The sequence below is a fragment of the Tinamus guttatus genome, unplaced genomic scaffold (assembly GCF_059628265.1).
Source record: "Tinamus guttatus ecotype Peru unplaced genomic scaffold, ASM5962826v1 Tinamus_guttatus_pri_ptg000323l, whole genome shotgun sequence".
In the NCBI taxonomy this organism is placed as follows: domain Eukaryota; kingdom Metazoa; phylum Chordata; class Aves; order Tinamiformes; family Tinamidae; genus Tinamus; species Tinamus guttatus.
Window position 1 is genome coordinate 195,025 of NW_028288857.1, and position 16,443 is coordinate 211,467.

Consider the following 16,443-nt stretch of genomic DNA (forward strand, 5'->3'; position numbering starts at 1 on the left):
GTAACTGCTAAAAAAAAAAAAAACCCTTCCCTGTGCAACTCTTTCCCCACGCAATTTCGTACAAAGATGTCAACTGTGCTCTATTTGCCATCTAAAAAAAGAACAAGGGTGAAAAGTAACATTCAGCTTATTAAAATAAACAAGCACTGCATGTGCAGAACAGGAGCTGCCGAGCTCAAAAGACCGCAGTTTGCAGGCAGAGGGTAACTCCGGTGGCTGCGGGGTTTATTTTATATTTGAGAGTGATGCTCTGGGGAGGAAGGATCAAGCTCCCTCACCCCCCCCGCAGCGGTTGACAGGAGGAGAAGCTGAAGTTATAAATATAACCTACAGCTCTGTCTTCTTGCTAAGGCTAAGGGTGACAGGATTTCTTGCTGAGCCTGAGGATGATGGTTTCTAGCCCTTCATAAACCAGGGGCAAATACAAGCTCAGCAGCAAGCAAATATATTGATACAGATATTTCAAAAGCACCTTGTTTCTGCTAAGAGTGTTGCAGCCAAAAAGCAAGCTTGGATGTTACTAATCATTAACGGGGAATGTCGGAGCACAGGGTACGTCTGTCCTCCCATTGCTCTGTGCTACAGCAGGGCTGTGCATTTAAGGTTCAGCACGATGATTAAAGCCCCCCCTCCTCTGCAAAGCCAGGTGGAACCGGATGCTGCTCTCATCTAAAGCTCAAGCGAGTGGTGACAGTGGGACCATCTCCCTGCACAGACCTCGACGGCACCTCTGCGGGTGCCTCCCGAGTCAGAGGTGAAGCTGGGGCTTGGCCCGTGCCCCCCGGGTTGCTGCAGAGCCGGGTGACTGCGCCGAGAACGAGGGCGCTCGGCCTTGTGCGGCTGCGAGAGTTGGCTGGGTCCCCAAGCCAGGAAAGGCCACCTGATTTGTGGCTGCTCAGCCTTCCTAGGGGCATCCCCACTGCTCTGAGCTCCGAGCTCCGGCCTGACCTGCCCCCTCGGTACTGAGGATGTCTCCACGCAGGGAGGGCCCTGGGATCCATCCCCTCACTGCTGGCACGTGTGCTCTTGCTTTATACGGTTTAGTGGGGTTAGTGCAGCCTGGAAGAGCCAGGAAGAGCTGAGAGGTGGTTGAGAGAGAGAGAGAGAGAATAAGTAAGTTCAGCACTGAGGCACCAGAAGAATCATCTGAAAGCAACCGTTGACTGTAACAATGAACTTGCTTTTATTAAAACAGAAGTGTTAAGCCAAGAAAATAAATTATTGCTATGATAGACAAATCTAGAACATAAGGAAGAACATTAATTTTGAACTCCAGGTCAAATACAACCCTGAAACAGAAAAAGTTAACACTACTTTTCTTAAATACCTTGACTTCAGGCCCTTCCATAAACTTTATAAAATGTGCAGCTTGCTTATAGAACAAATAGGAACAGAGTCACTTGTAACAAAAATCTGTACAGCATATAGCTTTAAAAATAGTATTTTTTTTTTCAAACTGCTAGGTTATTTGCTACTTATAAATAAGGGGCTAACAAGTTTTGAACGCCCAAGGTCCCATCCAACGCAAAGATTAAGTGTCATCGACAAAACCCTTTCTGGAGCTTCCCCTAAGCCAGAGATCAGGTTTTTGGACTGTTTGAAAGAGAGCCTGATTACGTATAAAAGTATCTTCATAGATGAAGACCGTCTCCTTCTGCTGGTCAGAGGCCTGGGGTCGTCAGGGAGTTTGCAATGGCAATCACACCTGGAACACAGCACCGTGCGATGGGTTAGACTGCGCGCCCAAGACACGGCCGGCTCTGCGGCTCGCAGCTCCCTCCGTGCTGGCCAGAGGTGATTTTGCAAAACACATTTCAAGATGACGGGGTTTGTCAGGGAACGTTTTTGGTGAGGAGAGGACGTTTTACTAGAAGGGGACCCAGAATAAATGAGGCTCTGCCCACACGCTGAGGGCTGCCTCTCCTGAAGCCTCTGTGCTACCCTGAGAGTAGTGGTGGGCTGGCAAACTGCCTGTGTGGCCACCTCAGCTCATGCTCATGACACACCTCGAAGGTGCTCTGCTTCCCAAAACCTTAACTTTGGCTTCCTTTTACCTTATTATGAACTCTGGCAACCTTGTGACAGCCCCATGGTGCAAGCAGCGAGTGCTGAACCAAGGAGCCATCCCACCACCCATCTGCATCTTGACCAGGTGACCTCAGGTACATGGTGATGCCCAGAGGAAAGGACCCATTTGAGGCCTAGTCCTACCAGACATCCACCAGAAGCCAGCAAGCAGAGAGAGCAACATCTAGCAGCTCCCCCACGCCAGCCTCACCATAACCCGAAAGGTTCCTTTCCTAGATGTTTTCTCTTTGGAGGTTTGAAGAAAATTGGGGTAAATTCAGCTTTGGGAGAACACCACGGCCTCCCCAAGGAGGGACCAATGAACAGCCATGGGAAACAGATTAGTAGTTAGACAGCTGGGTGGCACTTGGAGCAAGGAAGCTCATCTGAGCACACGGACTACACTGAGCTTGAGCCTCTGCTACCTGAGGGCGATTGTGCCTGTTTTGCTTCTGCTCCTTCCAACCAGGGCATCAGAGCTGTCGTTTAAGGCCATGTCTCTAGCTGTGGGAGTTGGCTCTTTAATCAGATGATTCAGAGCCTCAGAGGCTGGTCAGGAACAGACATGACAGACTTCTCAAGAGAGGAGCAGAAGGGGAAGAGGTTCGCCTGACTTGGAGCTGCTGATGAACCTGACCAGCACTGAGAGCTGCTGGAAAACCCTTTGCAGGAGCTACTTACAACAACTCCACTTCCTTAGGCAGAATACGTGTGCAGAGGGGCTCACACTATTGTCGAGGGACTTATGGTGACCTGGCCTGCTTTCTGCAGAGGAGAAAAGCCAGCATTAGTACAGGGTTAGAAGACAACAGCATCAGCTCTAGCTGGAAAGAAAGTGGCAGAGACGGCTCAGAAAGGTAAGAGCAGAAACGCTGACATCTCAGAGCGTCAGATTCGCGCTCCTCCCCACCACTCCACCTCATCTCTCCCCACGAAAGGCCCAGACGTTCCAGGACAGGAGCTCCATTCCTCACCAGAGCTCCATTCACTTATGCCCAGAAGGCTAAATGTACACCCCAGCCCATGCCATCCCTGCCCGGTGCTGCCTCTGCACGTCCTGTCCACAGCGTCTCCTTGGGGATCGCTGCCACTGCAGGAAAAGCTCTAACACCCCCAGGAGGAACCATCACTCCCCTCCAGCGACTCCTAGCCCCAGAGCGGCGTCTTCAGTTCCCCTGTGAGAGACTTGGACTGGGGCAGCAGCAGTGACAGGCAAAGCAAAGAGAGCCTTTTGGCTGCTCGCACTTACTGCAGAAATGTACTGGCTGTTGGTGAATTTGGGCTTCTCCTCCACGGCTGAGCTGTGCTGTGAGCTGAGGGGCGTGTAGGGGGGGGACCCCGTGTCTTCACAGAAGCTCTCCTGGGGGACGCTGGAGACGCAGCCGCTGTCGGAGCCGCTGGAGCCACTGCCCGACATGCAGTGCGATGACTCCGAGCTCTCTGTCGCTGGGGAAGGAAAGGAGGGGCATTGTGGTGAGTGCAACTTGGGCCTGCACGCCTTGCACCCGCTGCGGAGCACCCGCCACACAAGCTACACTCCTGCTCAGGCCTCTTCAAAGCCACAGGGGACAAAACTATCCAAAGGGGAGCAAACGGAGGGAGAGCAGGAAGCCACTGCGCACAGAGCAGGCACGCAGGACAGAACCGGCGAAGTACCCTGGGCAATGTGACCAGCACTGTAACGCCCATTGCACCTCCCAGCCAATACTGTGCATCAGAGAGCTGCAGGGCAGGGCTCACCGTGCCAGGCTGGCAGGCACAAGCACTGCTCTCCCAGGCCACGGCATCCTCGGATGGTGGGACAGTAGGAAGCAAGGTGCAGGGACAGCTTGGTGGCACAGAGCAGGGCCCCAGGCACGTGGCAGAGCAGCGGGCTCATACGTACTCAGTGAGGGCTGGCTGCTGGTCTCGTGTTCCAGCTCATCCTCCTCGATGCAGGTGCCGAAGTCAAAGGGGCGGCTGGGGGCCAGGACACCCGGCAGCAGAGCCTGGTCCAGATACATGTGAAGGTTGAGGGGCGCCAGCAGGGACGAGGAGGGAGGGCTGTAGGCAGCGGGGGTGCTGCCACCGGAGAGCTGCGCCTGCGTCCTCTTGTAGGGGTTGGAATGGTCGAACAGAGACACCGCGATTGAGGCCCTGGTCCTGGCGCCTGCCAAAAACACAGCAAGAAGCGCTCAGCCCCGCGCCGCTCGCTCACACGGGGCAGCGCATGGGCAGGCACCTACCTCTGCCCTTCATGATGTAATCGATCGCACGGTCATTGATAGCTGCCTCGCTCGGCTTGATATCCAGGAATGGCTTGTTGCCCACACCCATGGACACCATCTCCTGCATGCGGATTTCTGGAAGGGAAGAGCAAGGCAACGTAATACAGACATCCACAATCACCTCATGAGGTTGCCCCAGGCAAGGGCACTCCTGAGCGAGGCTGCCCCTGAGCTACTGAGACTAGACTGGATGACCCCTCATTCCCCAACCCTGTGGAGACTTCCCAGAGGAGGAGTCACGCCCCACTCTGGCCATGTGGCCTGGTGCCATCCAGAAGAGTTCTGGCGAGGTGAGGACAGGCAGCATGGGCAAGAGAGGAAGGATTCAGCCAACCTGACCCAGAGAGCTGCACTTGATGACTCTAGTGACCAAGACTGGGGGAAATAGCAAGCATTTGTTCACTCTCGCAGGGCAAGCGGCTCTTACAGGGCAAGGGCTCCTACGCTGAAAGCTCCCGGTTCCCTCCGCTGATTTGCAGGCAGTCCAAGCAGGGGTCCATGGCTGCGCAGAGCTCGCGCTGATGGTGTCGGGGGAAGCCGGGCAGGGAAGGGGCAGTGCCCAGCACATGCTCGTGAAGCTGCATGCATGGCACACAGCTGCTCGCTACGCAGAGCCGCCTGGCCACAGGCTCCACACCTACTCAGGACGTCACGAGCTGAACGGGGCTCCCGCACCTTTTGCAGCACCGACGCCCTGGGGAGGGCTCACACCTTTATTGCGGGCTGCCTGTTGCCAAAGGATCTTGGCAATGTCGCTGGTCCAGGCCTGCTTCGTCTCGGCTGTGCTGGCCTGGAGGATGTGGGTGTCGCTGGACTTCCGCCTTCGGAACCAGATCTCAAAGCGCAGCCCACTGTCTCCAGAGTTCTCTGTGAGGCCAATGTCTGCAGTCTGCCAGGAAGAGGAAGAGCAAAGTATAAGCCAACGAGTAAACTCATTTTCAGGCTGCACAGGAGAGAAAGTTCAGCAGCTCCAGTGTGAAAAACACGGTCTGAATGCAGGGGACACAGCCAGGGTAATGTCCAGCACGTCACCTGGAGCTGCTCCCACTGCTTGGACACGTGTCTCCTGCTTCTCCCCTGTGCTCCTCATGCCTCAGAGACTGCGACTCCACAGCGCAGAGGGAGGCCCAGGTGTCTGTGCACAGAGTGCTCCCTTCCTGCTCTGCTGCACAGCCCAGCAGCGGGGCAGCCCTCACCTTGAACGAGCGCTTGTAGATGTACACATCAAAGCCACCCTCGATCTTCTTGGGCTTGCTGAAGAGGATGAGGTCCTCGAAGAGGAAGACGTGTCTCTGGCACTTCTTGCGGCCCAGCCAGATGGTGAACTCATCCTGCCGTACCAGCTGCCCCTGCTCCTTCAGGTTCACCTAGACACAGAAAACGTCCTAGTAACATGTGACAAACCTCTGCAGTGGCAGCTGGAAGCAGCAGCCCAGCCCTTGAGGAACAAGGAGAGACTATCCCTGCCAGGCTGCTAAGGGCCTGCAGCACCCTTGGACACAGGGCAGCCCAAGAGCAGCTGGGTCAGAATGGTCCTTCTTGCTCCAGATCCATCTTCCTCAACCCTGAGCTCTGCGATAGATTGATTTTTTGTTCGGTGCAGTGATCACTTTGTGTTTCTAGACTTCAAATCCCACCTAGCTGCTTTCAACCTGCCCCTCGTATCAGCATGACCTTGATTTTCCTCCTGCAACCTGTCCAGCCATCTGTTACCTGCTTCATAGTCAGGAAACAGAAGGGCCCAAGGCAGCCTGCAGGGCCCTGTACTGGTACCCAGACTGTCTCAAGCCACCTGTAAGCCCTTGGGAGAGGGTTTGTGACAGGCTCACCTGGCTCAAGCAAGAGCATCCAGGCTGCTTTTCCTAGTGGGTTAACGAGACTGACAAGTCCTGCTGCTCCCTCAAACCTTTATCTAGATGGTGCTACTACTGTGGCACCCTGATCTCTGGGAATTTGAGGGGAGACTTCTCATATGATGAAAGACCTCGAGTTGAGGGCAGGGGGAGAGGAAGAGCTTGGAGAAGAGGGAACATACATCACAGTCACGGATGGCATCCATGGCCAGCAGGTCGTTGCCGTGCCGGAGCTGGAACTTGACCATCTCCTCTGCTGCGCGGAGGTAGCCCAGCTCCTCCTGCGCCTCGCTGCACTCCTTGATGAGGTCCTTCAGGAGCAGGGCGTATTTGCTCATGCGCTGGATGGGCTTCAGCAGGTAGGAGGCCAGGTCCATCTTATCCCCGAGCTGTACCTGCTTGAACTAAGAACAGCAGTGAAGAGTGAGGAGAGCAGCTCCCAAGGCAGAGCCCTGCACCCACCACACAGACACTGACACTCGCAGTTACCCAAGGTCTCAGGGACCCCTGGTTCAGTCTGCAGGGAGTAAGATCAATGCTGCTCTTTTCTGGGTTCCTTCCCAAAGCAACTGCTGCATCTGAGCACCCACATGGGTGCAGAGAGCTGTGCCAGAAAAGCAGAGCTGAGTGGCAGCATATCTTGAACAGGAGAGCTGGGCTCATTTAAAGACATCAGTGATCCAAACATCAAGGGGGCACTGGGATGTGGGCAGTGGGTTTTACCTTAAAGAAGGTATTCCCATGGCTGGCCAGGAGCGAGTCCGATTTCGGCTTGTTCTTGCTATACAACGCGTACATCCCAAACTGGTCTTTCTGCAAAAAGAAAGGTATCCTGTGAGGCCAGGCATATCCAGGACCGTCACACAGTGAGAGCTGTGCCCTTGGGTTGGTTATTCCAGTACTGCTGCTTCTGCCAGGCCACACTAGAACCTCTTACAGGATATCAGAAAAGACTTCAAGTTGCAGAGATCATTAAGAGCCAGCACATGCTCTTGTCCTGCTCCTTTGGTAGCTATGATATTTTTTAATTGGTTCCCAGTTTCATCTTTCTGTTCCCCCTTGCTCCTTACATACTACCAAAATAAGATTAAGCTTCAGAGATTTTACTGTCCTGGCAGCATCTCTTGGTAGCCAGGAACATTGGGAAAGGCCAAGAGCATCTGCTGCTGCCTGGGCTCCGCCTTGCTTAGCCATCCCAGGCCAATCTGGTGGGCAAGGCCTGGGCTTGACTCCAACTGCCTGGAGCTGCGGAGAGCAGGCACGGGCCTAGCGTTAGAGCTGGGAAAGAGCCAAGTGATGCTTCCCACTGGTAGTACAGCTGTGCAGTGAACCAATTCACCCCTCTGAAGTTCCAACCTTTTGAAGAGGGTCCCACCATGGCCCACCGACACCCAGGAGCCCCTCTGGTGCCTTACGTGGCGCAGGAAGCAGTGGCTGACCCGCAGCGGGTGGTTGCAGCAGCTCTCCAGCTCTCGCAGGAAGTACTGACTGTGGAAGTCGTAGAGCTTCTCCAAGTTCCCAAAGATGACGCTGCGCTTCCCGCGCAGGTCCTGGGGGAGGTCAAGGCGCTCCATCTCAGGGAAGTAGCTGTCGATGATGTAGCACAGCGACCTCACGTACTCCCGCTCCGTGGTCACCATCTCGTCGATGATGTGCCGCAGTTTGCTGCAAGAGGAAACACTTGGTCCTGAAGGGGCCCTGATCAAGGCTATGTTGCAGAAATCTGAGTGTCTGCAAAGCACTGGCCCAAACCCAGGGAAACTCTCCTGAGACCCAGCCTAGAGATGATCCTCATGCACCCTCCAATCTAACTAATTCTCTGAGTCACAACCTTCTGGGATAACTATGACCCTGAGCACTGACAATATTGTGGCTGACCCAAGGAGCTGGGGAGCATTTCAAGCTCCCAGGCTGGCTCAAATACCAGGCTGGCTGTGGTCCTGGTCTCTGGAACCTGCTCATTCAATGTTCCCTGCCAGGCCTTGGCCAGGTGGAAGTCAGAGAAGGTAGGAAACCTTGCATGACTTCATTAGAAGCACAGGACACTTTGGGTTTCTCTGGAAGGTCAGGAGAGCTCACAGGTTTCCACTGCAATGCAGGATGGCGGCAAACAGACCCTCCAGATGTGGGCCTGGCTTCTTTGCCAAACCCAGAGGCAAATCCAGTGGTCTAAAGGGTAACACTGCCCCAGGAGCCAGGAGAGGGAGAGCTGTTGGATCACTCCCTTGAGGAAAAAGGCAGTCCCTGTTGAGACCATCAGCCACCTCTGGGATTTTGGTCTTGGTCTTTTCTCACATCCACTTCAAATTCACAGGGAATGGCAGCCATTTGGAGGGGAAAATATCTTTTTCAATGACAGTAGCTGAAAAATCTGCCTGGGGACCTCTGCCCTTTTCGAGAAGGGCCCACATTCATGGTCTGTCCATAGCCAGGTATGCTGCAGTGCTACCGCAAAGCAAAGTGAGACAAAGACAGTGAAAGAACAGGACAAATGACAGGCCAAATGTCAGTGGTTGATCACTGGAATGCCAATCTTAGCCTCCAAGGGGAAAATTACTTGCTTACTTGAGCAGCAGATCTATGCAGTAGCTGTCACAGACTACAGGTATCCCCCTATCACTCTGGATGCACTTTGCTCTTGCTCTCCCCACCATACCTGTGCCATCTGCCCGCTAGGACCCAAGTGCTATACTTGTGTGGCCCCTCCTTGCCTCGAGCCAGCTCTTCGCACCTCCTGCTGCTCCAAGAGGCCGGCCCCGAGCGCCACAGCCACATACCTGCCCCAGCTCCTGGCCTCGGCGGCGGCGCTGCAACCCCGCGCGGCCTCCGTGAGGCAGCCGGCAGCCCAGCTGTGGGCCGCTTGCTGCCGCAGCGCGAACGTCCTGTCCACCAGCTCCGTGCTGCTCACTTCCAGCCCCTTAATGAAGACGCCCGTGTTGCCATATCTGGCAGGTTCGCTCAGCGTCCGCTGGCAGCCTGACCACAGGCTCTCGCCGCAGGGAAGGTCGAAGCTTTGGGCCTTGCGGAGCAGCCTCTTGGGCGGCGGCTTCCTCGAGGCTGCAGCGGGGACGTGGGATGGTTTCACCTCCATGGTTTCCAATATGCTCTCCAGGTTTGGCTTTTCCTCGGGCAGCTTTGGAGACTTGGAGGCCCCACTGCTGAACGAACCTCTGCTCGCGTGCGGAGCGGTGCTGAGCGTGGCTGGGCAGGCAAACTCTTCTCCAGCGCTGACCTCCCCCGGGCAGCTCAGGGAGGGTGAGGGAGCTTTCTCCTTAGTCCAGCCTGGAGAGCGGTTGGGCCTGTTATAGCAGTGGGGAGCACTGGACGTCCTGTCCCAGCGCGGCCCCGGCGCGGTGCCCTCCGAGTGCCTCCGCTGGGGCTGGCCGGCAGCCAAGCTGGGCTGCTCCCCCTCGGCGGCCTGCAGCTCCGCGGGCAGAGACCTGCGCGTTCTCAAGGCCGCCTCGAGCTTCTTCTCAAAAACCAGCTTCGTCTCTTGGCACTTGGACCAGGCGAATTTCCACTGCTTGAGGCCCTTGTCGCTCCTCAGCTCGCAGGCCAGCTCCTTCATCTCCTGGAAGCGGGCGTCGCTGATGTGCGGGTGCTGCCCCTTGTAGCTCTCCAGGCACTTCAGCACCTCGCCGCAGTGCTCGGGGGACACGCACTCCTCCATGCTGATGCAGGCGAGGTGGCGCATCCCTTCCAAGGCCCACTCGTACGCCTGCAGGGACGAGGACAAAAGGCAGCAGAGAGTGAGGGAGCCCCTCAGAAGAACAACCCCGACTCGGCACGGCGGGAGAAAGGATCAGTGTGTGGCGGGCGCAGGTCCCGAGCACGAGCGCAGGGGCGGCTGCTGCTGTCAAAGGGGCCAAACAATTGAGCAGGACAAACAGCCCCTTGTGCAGCGCCTTTCAGCTGCGCTGGCTCCACCTCCCCGCCGGAGCCTCTGGTGTCCCCCTGCTGCTGGGGACACGTTTGTCTTCTCCGGAGCGGGGAGGAGGGAGTAGGGATTTTTCCCACCTCAGAGTGGTGGGAATTAATTCAGGAATCTGAATTACTCGTTCTCCTAAGGAACCGTGACATCCCTGGCAAGAGCAAGGAGCCCTCCTTCCAGGCCTTGCCAAGGGGTGGGGATAAGGACTGCCGCTTTCTCCACCAAGGAGGGAAGATGGCAAGGTTCAGCTAGGAGGTGAATAGGTGATACTGTGCTGCCCCTCTACTGAGGCGCACGTGCTCCAGCTGTCATAAACCCGGTCGGGGAAACTCAGCGTTCACCCCAAGTAAAATATATTTGTGAAAATCAGATGCAATGGAGCAGGAACCCCTCTGAGGTCTGCTTGGGTCTGTCACTCAACAGTCTATGTCCCGTAGGTGCAGGATGGCCTTGAGGTCAACAAGAGCATCTCTAGCACTCGTCCTGCCAGGCCCTGCACACCCACCCTTCTGCATCTCTTGGCATCTCTTCCATCCCCCACGCCTGTCGCAGGGTGCTGCCTGCCCAGCTTTGCATCCTGCACACTGGAAGCAGCTCTCTGCACTCCCCTGCTTGATTGGTGCCATGCTAAGGCCACTAAGCCTTTTTTTCCACCTATGTCATCTTCAACTGCCCTTTTTAGCCCTGTCCAAGGTGGTGCACAGCTGGAGCTGGAGTCCCTGCCCTCATGCAGCTGGCCCACCAAGCTAAGAGCTAGCCCTCAAGCCATGGGACACTCAGGCCTACAGCTTCCCCAAGGGGCTGCAGGAGCCACTCGTGCTTCTAAGGAGGCACCTGCACGTAGGGAAGCTCCATCTTCCCAACTGTGTTGAGGCAGGAAGCAGTCCACACCTTGGATTTAGATGGGTGCTGATGAGTCGTTACTGACCCATGCAATTACAGCAGTGGAGGCAATGGTGCTGCTGGTGATCGTAGGGCTGACCTGCCCAGCAGGGCCAGAGGAGTCACGGCAGGAAGGTCCTGCCTGGCTGCCCCAGGGCCTCTCAGCCACCTGCTACTCCATAAGGAAGAGGCAGGGACTTCCCTGCATGCAGGCGCAGTGCTGGGCCCGTCACCCGGGTGTTTGTCGCTGCTCGCTTCATCGCAGGCAGGGCTTGCAGCGCTCTCAGCACGGCAGCTCCCAGTCTGTGGCTTCAGCACCATCTGCGAGCACAGGCTGCGGGACGTTGCTTGGCCCCGGTGCAGGGCACGTCGCCAACACGGCACACAGAGCGTTTCGGGGCTCTGGGTGCTCAGGGAGGACACCATCCAGATATTACAACACCCCGGCCCAAGCAGACACCCACCAGATCCCTCTCAACCGTCCGGTTCAGCAGCGCCCAGGAGATGGGTCCAACGCAGACACTGCTCTCCTGTACGCCAGCGCCTGCCCCAGGGGCTGCAAGTTCCCTCGGTACAGAGCTGCTTTCATTCCCTTCGAAATCCAGTGTTTGCACCTGCCCTAGACACTGCCAGCTTGGAAGAGCCACCATTAAAAAGCAGTTTTGCTTCGAAATGTTACTAAAAGCAAAATCATTCAGGCTAAAATGCTATGGTCCCAAGGAGAGTTTGCCGAGAGCACCTTCTTGGTGAGATGCAAGCTTGGGGGTGGCTACGCGCTGTCCTCCTCCCACCCAGCAACAGCAACGACCCCCTGGCAAGAAAAAGGCAGCGGGGAAGGGACGGAGACGTCCGGACTTGCAGGCAGTGATCCCGAGACGCCGCGTCCTACCTTTGTTTTCATACAGGGGGGTCCATATTGCTTTGCTGCAGGTCCCGTGGTGGCGGGCAGGAGGAGGAGGCAGGGCCCCCTCCGGGCTATTCACAAGCTAAAGCCAAAGTGAAATAGCAGCGAGCGGCTCTGGTAACCGGAGAGCAGCCGGAGGGGGAAGGGGGCCGGGCATCGTGCTAGGGCTGCTCAAGGGTGCCAGGAAGCCCCCGGTTGGGCACAGGCCAGACCCCTGGTCTCATAGAGGGGAAGAAAACACCCCAGTCAAGCCCGAATCTGAGCAAAATTGAGAGGCAGCAGCATGTAAGACATACAAGGGCTTCGCAGGGAGCACAGCGGGCTCCCCTGGGCCTCGCAGTGCTCTTTCTTTCCATGTCACTAAAAGCAGAAGCCCCTGCTGACTTCTGGCATGGTTTGTGGCTTGGCAAAGGGGCAGCTCAGGCTTAGACGGACGAGAGCCCTGTAATTTCAAGGCATGGAAAGTTCAGCAAAGCCGCCAGCAGCGAATCATCTCCTCTCCGTGGAGGCTCTCCGATCCTCACCCTGGCACCACGCGATTTGTCCCCATTCGGATCCTCAAGTCCCACCTGGGAGGCAGCAGCAGCAGAAGGCAAACTCGTCCCCACCGTGTCTTATGCAGTTTGGGGCCCGCAAGAAGCTGCCTCTGAGCATCGGGAGAAGAACTCGTGCTCGCAAAATCGCCCTCCAGGGCAGGAAAGACCAATATAATGACCAACTTGGCCTAAACGCAGCTACTAAAAAGTCAAACTCTCTAACGCTGTGTTTACATCACACCCACCATGCTGGGCGCTACACAAACATGGCAGGAGGGCGGAGGATGAGATGAGCACAGACTGCAACTTGCTCGGATTGAAACGGTAAGAAAGGAGGACAGACAGACACCCACCGTGAGGCAGGAAAGAACGGGATGGGAGGGGAGTCAGTGTCGAGCTCAGCACCCCGTGGTCCAGCAGCAGCCAGGGCAGGCTACAACCAGGCTGAGCTCATGAATCCCAGCGTGCCCCCATGATCCCTGCTCCAGCACAGGTCAGAGCATCCCCAGAGCTAAGCCAGGGAAATGACACCAGCTTAACCAAATCTGGCTTGTTAAACAGAGCAAAATCCTCTGTGCATGTGTATAAAAAGGTACATAATGCTATGCATGTATAAAAATAAAGATTCCCTAGAAAGCTGGGCAGTGAGTAGCTGAGATTTGCCGTTCTGCAGCCCGCAGTGCTCAGCAGCTACAGATCCCTGGCCAAACAGCACAGCAGCTGCCCCCGGGCTGTGTTTCCATGGTTTTCTCCTTCTTGCTGAGGAAGGAGTCTTTTTCCTCCCAACAGTGCAGCGTTTCTTAACAACATTTAAGAAGTCCTGAACTTGCAGGATCTCCATGAAGGAGGGTCTCTGTATGGCCAGCAGTTTATCAGACCTTGTAGCTGCATTGGGCACAAACACAAAATACAGATGTGAAATAAAGTATTTGCCAGCCCCAAGGAGCTGGAGTAGCAAAGGACAGTTTTGCCTACCGAGAGCTGCTCCGGCTGCTGCACCGGCCTCTCCAGCCACTGCTCCCACCGGGCATCCAGGGGCTGCTCCTCCTTTAGGTTGCTACCTGCCCCGGAATCACGAAATCCTCCAAGAAGGTCTCCCATTGCCGGCAGGGGAATAAGCCCCTGGTTTAAGGGCAGGCGCTGAAGACTCGCAGGATCTCAGCCCCTGCTGGGGCGTGTTGAGGTGGCGGGATGGGGGAAGAGCCCCCTGTCCATATGGCGAGGGCTTTGATATGCAGATGGTGGCTATTGTGCCTTGCAGCTCCATCTGCGCCGCTGCAGTCCGGAGCGGGTAACTCCTGTGACTAAAGGGGATTCCAGCCTGCAGGAGGGCTCCCCACACCCGCACGGATGCCAGCACGCGGGCGCCTGGCCCCTTCTCGCCCCCAGAGAAGGAAGCACAAAAGGCAACATTCGGCCTTGGGTGAACACCAGATCTACCACGTCCAGCTCACCTCAACACGTCCTTCTTGGGGTCTGGCTGCAATGGTGACGCGGTCACCTCCCTGCGTGGATCTGCTGGCGCTCCTGGGAGCACAGGGAGCACGGCCATGTGAGCAGCCTAGGCCACAAAACGGGCTATGTGCTGGTTTGGTGTCACCATCCTCAGCCTCTCCTACCTGTCACGGCTCTCCAGCAAGGGGCAGAAATCAGTCAGGGCAGCAAGAGGGAGATGGATCCAGGATCCCCGGCCAACACGTGGAGGCTCTACCCTCCTGCACGTGCCACGAATGAATCGTGACGTGGAGGAGAGCCTGAGCTACAGTGGCATGGACTTGGAAAGTGTCTGACCCCAAGAATCTGTCACCTTCAAGTGTGAATTTGGCTGGGATTTGTCACCTGAGCATCCCCCTGCTGCATACAGCCCTGAGGGACAAACTCAGGCACTGGGCTCAGCCCTGCGTTGAGCAACTAGAAGGGAGTATCGGACACTGGAGCAGATATCTGGATTCTGGAAATCCAGATTTCTCCCAAGGGAGCTGAGCTTGCTGGGAGGCAGAGACACCTCTGAGATGTCAACTTGACAGTAAAGTTGTTGGTTCAACCCAAGAGGAAACAGCCTGAAAACCAGTAGATCTAGCACTGAATCTGGGGAGAATTTACTCAAAACAGAAGAGCTTCTCAATCGTACATTTGGAAAGACAAGCTGGGGAGCTGTGGAAGGTTGAATCAGTCAGGACTTCTTCCTTGCCCAAGTAGACAAAATTTCTGATATATGAATACTCCCTATTGGGAAAAAATCAATATCAGAGCTGTGTAAGAAGACCTCTCTAAGCACAAACCTGGTGGGAAAGAGAAGGGAGAGATTTCAGGCATTAACCTTGCAGGAACTCTGTAAGGAGATCTGCTTTCCGACCTCCAGGCTCAATGCCTCAACTGCATCAGACTTGAAAATGGACCCCCTGAAACAGGAGAGTGAATCAGACCAGGTGTCTTTCTGGCGTCATGATTTTAAGAGCCTAAGAGAGCACACGGGCGAAAGGGAGAGACTCCTGGGGATGCTGCTGGAAACCACTATAGAAACCCTGTTTCTACTGAGGTGCTGCCATTCACAGCCCTCCTTTTCTCAGCAGTGAATAAGCAAAAAGGAGCAGGGATTATTTATTATTTCTTAAAGAGGGGTTGGAAAGATTCCCTCCAACCCATGCTGTGGGACATCATCAGAATTTGAGCACGGTAGAAAGGAGAAATCTCAGCAGGGAGCAGCCCTGGACCTTTCAGTGACAACTGAGAGGCAGCAACACCTGCAGACGCCCATCTTGTTTACCATGCCCTGTGCTTCAGTTGTCTCATCTAGAGACTAGATGAAGCTGGGAACACTGTCCGAGCAAACTGCAGTCACTCACAGGACAGGGAAGGCCAGCAAACCTTGCAGCAGCCTAGAGAGCATCTGCCTCTCGACCAGTCCGCAAGCTTTAATGGAAAAGTGGGATGAAAGGTGCCACCTTCCCCTGAACCCCTTGAGAAGAAGGGGAATAGCGACAGGCGGTGTTAGGGACGGCGCAAGGCCGGAATGTGGGCAGACGGTGCAGGGCTCTGGCCGTGCACATAGAGGAGGTGCCTGGAGCGCTCGGACTCGCACTGAAAAGCTGCCTCTCCGCTGTGTCCCAAACAATTGCGACGTGAGTGACACATCAGCCGGGGCGCGTGACACTTGCTCCTTATAAGAGCCTTTCCTGGCCCCTTGGCTGCCGGATGCAGCACAGGGTGTATCCTACGCGGAGGGAGAGTGGGTGCCCGTTTGCAGGGGGGCCCCAGACACAGCAGTACCCGCTCCTGGGCCGGAGCGCCCAGGCACTGGCATTCCTATGGCCATGGACAACAGGGAGATGCTGCTATAAGCAAATGTGGGCCAGCTGGCCCTCCCCCAGGAAGAGGGTCCACCTTCGCTTGTCAAAGACTTTGTTTTTCTAAGCCACAAGGAGCAAAGAAGACATGAGTGAGAGGAGGGAGAGGTGCTGCGGGCGCAGAAGCCGCACGTGAGCAGAGAGCCCCGCTCTGTGAGACACCAACAGCGTCTTCAGAGCACTTCAGCACCAGAAGAAAGGGAAATCAGTTTAGGAAAAAGTTGCTTTCCCTTCAGCCTCCCAGACCACACTGCTGACCCCGCTTTGAGAAGGCACCGTGGAGCACTCCGGAGACAGAGATCAAAATACTTGGCACTGGAAGGACACACATTTCTGCACTCGTGCTACAGATACAGGATGGATCCCCTCCACACCTCTAGCTTCAGCTGGCCACTGGTTCACGATATCCATGTGTTGTAGCTAATGTTTATAGACCTACTGAAACCAGGGAGATCAAACCTCTCTCCTCCACAGCAAAGCAGTGCAGACACATCGTGCTCTGTCCCCGAGCTTTCGCTGGAGCTGTGCAGCATGAAAGCTGCAACCTAAAGAGATGCTGCTACCAAGGAGTGTGTTCCCCTTATTGCCAGGCACCAAAAAAGGGAGGAGCTAAATGCTATGAAGTCCTCCAAAAAGAATATGGGCAATTCAGGGAT

The 16,443-nt window shown here is 55.7% G+C and overlaps 1 protein-coding gene across 3 annotated transcripts in view; it reads right to left on the reverse strand.

Moving 5' to 3' along the window:
* Positions 1-1,621: 1,621 nt before the first annotated feature.
* PLEKHG4 (pleckstrin homology and RhoGEF domain containing G4) overlaps positions 1,622-16,443 on the reverse strand; it is a 68,260-nt gene continuing 53,438 nt past the window's right edge. Inside the window, exons 14-24 of one of the 3 annotated variants that reach the window (XM_088529039.1) lie at positions 8,965-9,905; positions 7,603-7,852; positions 6,911-7,000; positions 6,370-6,591; positions 5,531-5,701; positions 5,046-5,223; positions 4,293-4,409; positions 3,953-4,216; positions 3,317-3,513; positions 2,749-2,832; positions 1,622-1,705 (exon numbers count right to left, since the gene is read on the reverse strand). In XM_088529039.1, coding sequence (XP_088385165.1) covers positions 2,791-2,832; positions 3,317-3,513; positions 3,953-4,216; positions 4,293-4,409; positions 5,046-5,223; positions 5,531-5,701; positions 6,370-6,591; positions 6,911-7,000; positions 7,603-7,852; positions 8,965-9,905 — 2,472 coding nt within the window. In that variant the 3' untranslated portion in view covers positions 1,622-1,705; positions 2,749-2,790. Of the gene's footprint in view, positions 1,706-2,748; positions 2,833-3,193; positions 3,514-3,952; positions 4,217-4,292; positions 4,410-5,045; positions 5,224-5,530; positions 5,702-6,369; positions 6,592-6,910; positions 7,001-7,602; positions 7,853-8,964; positions 9,906-16,443 lie in introns of those variants that run through there. The other 2 variants (XM_088529040.1, XM_088529038.1) reach the window with 2 other exon arrangements.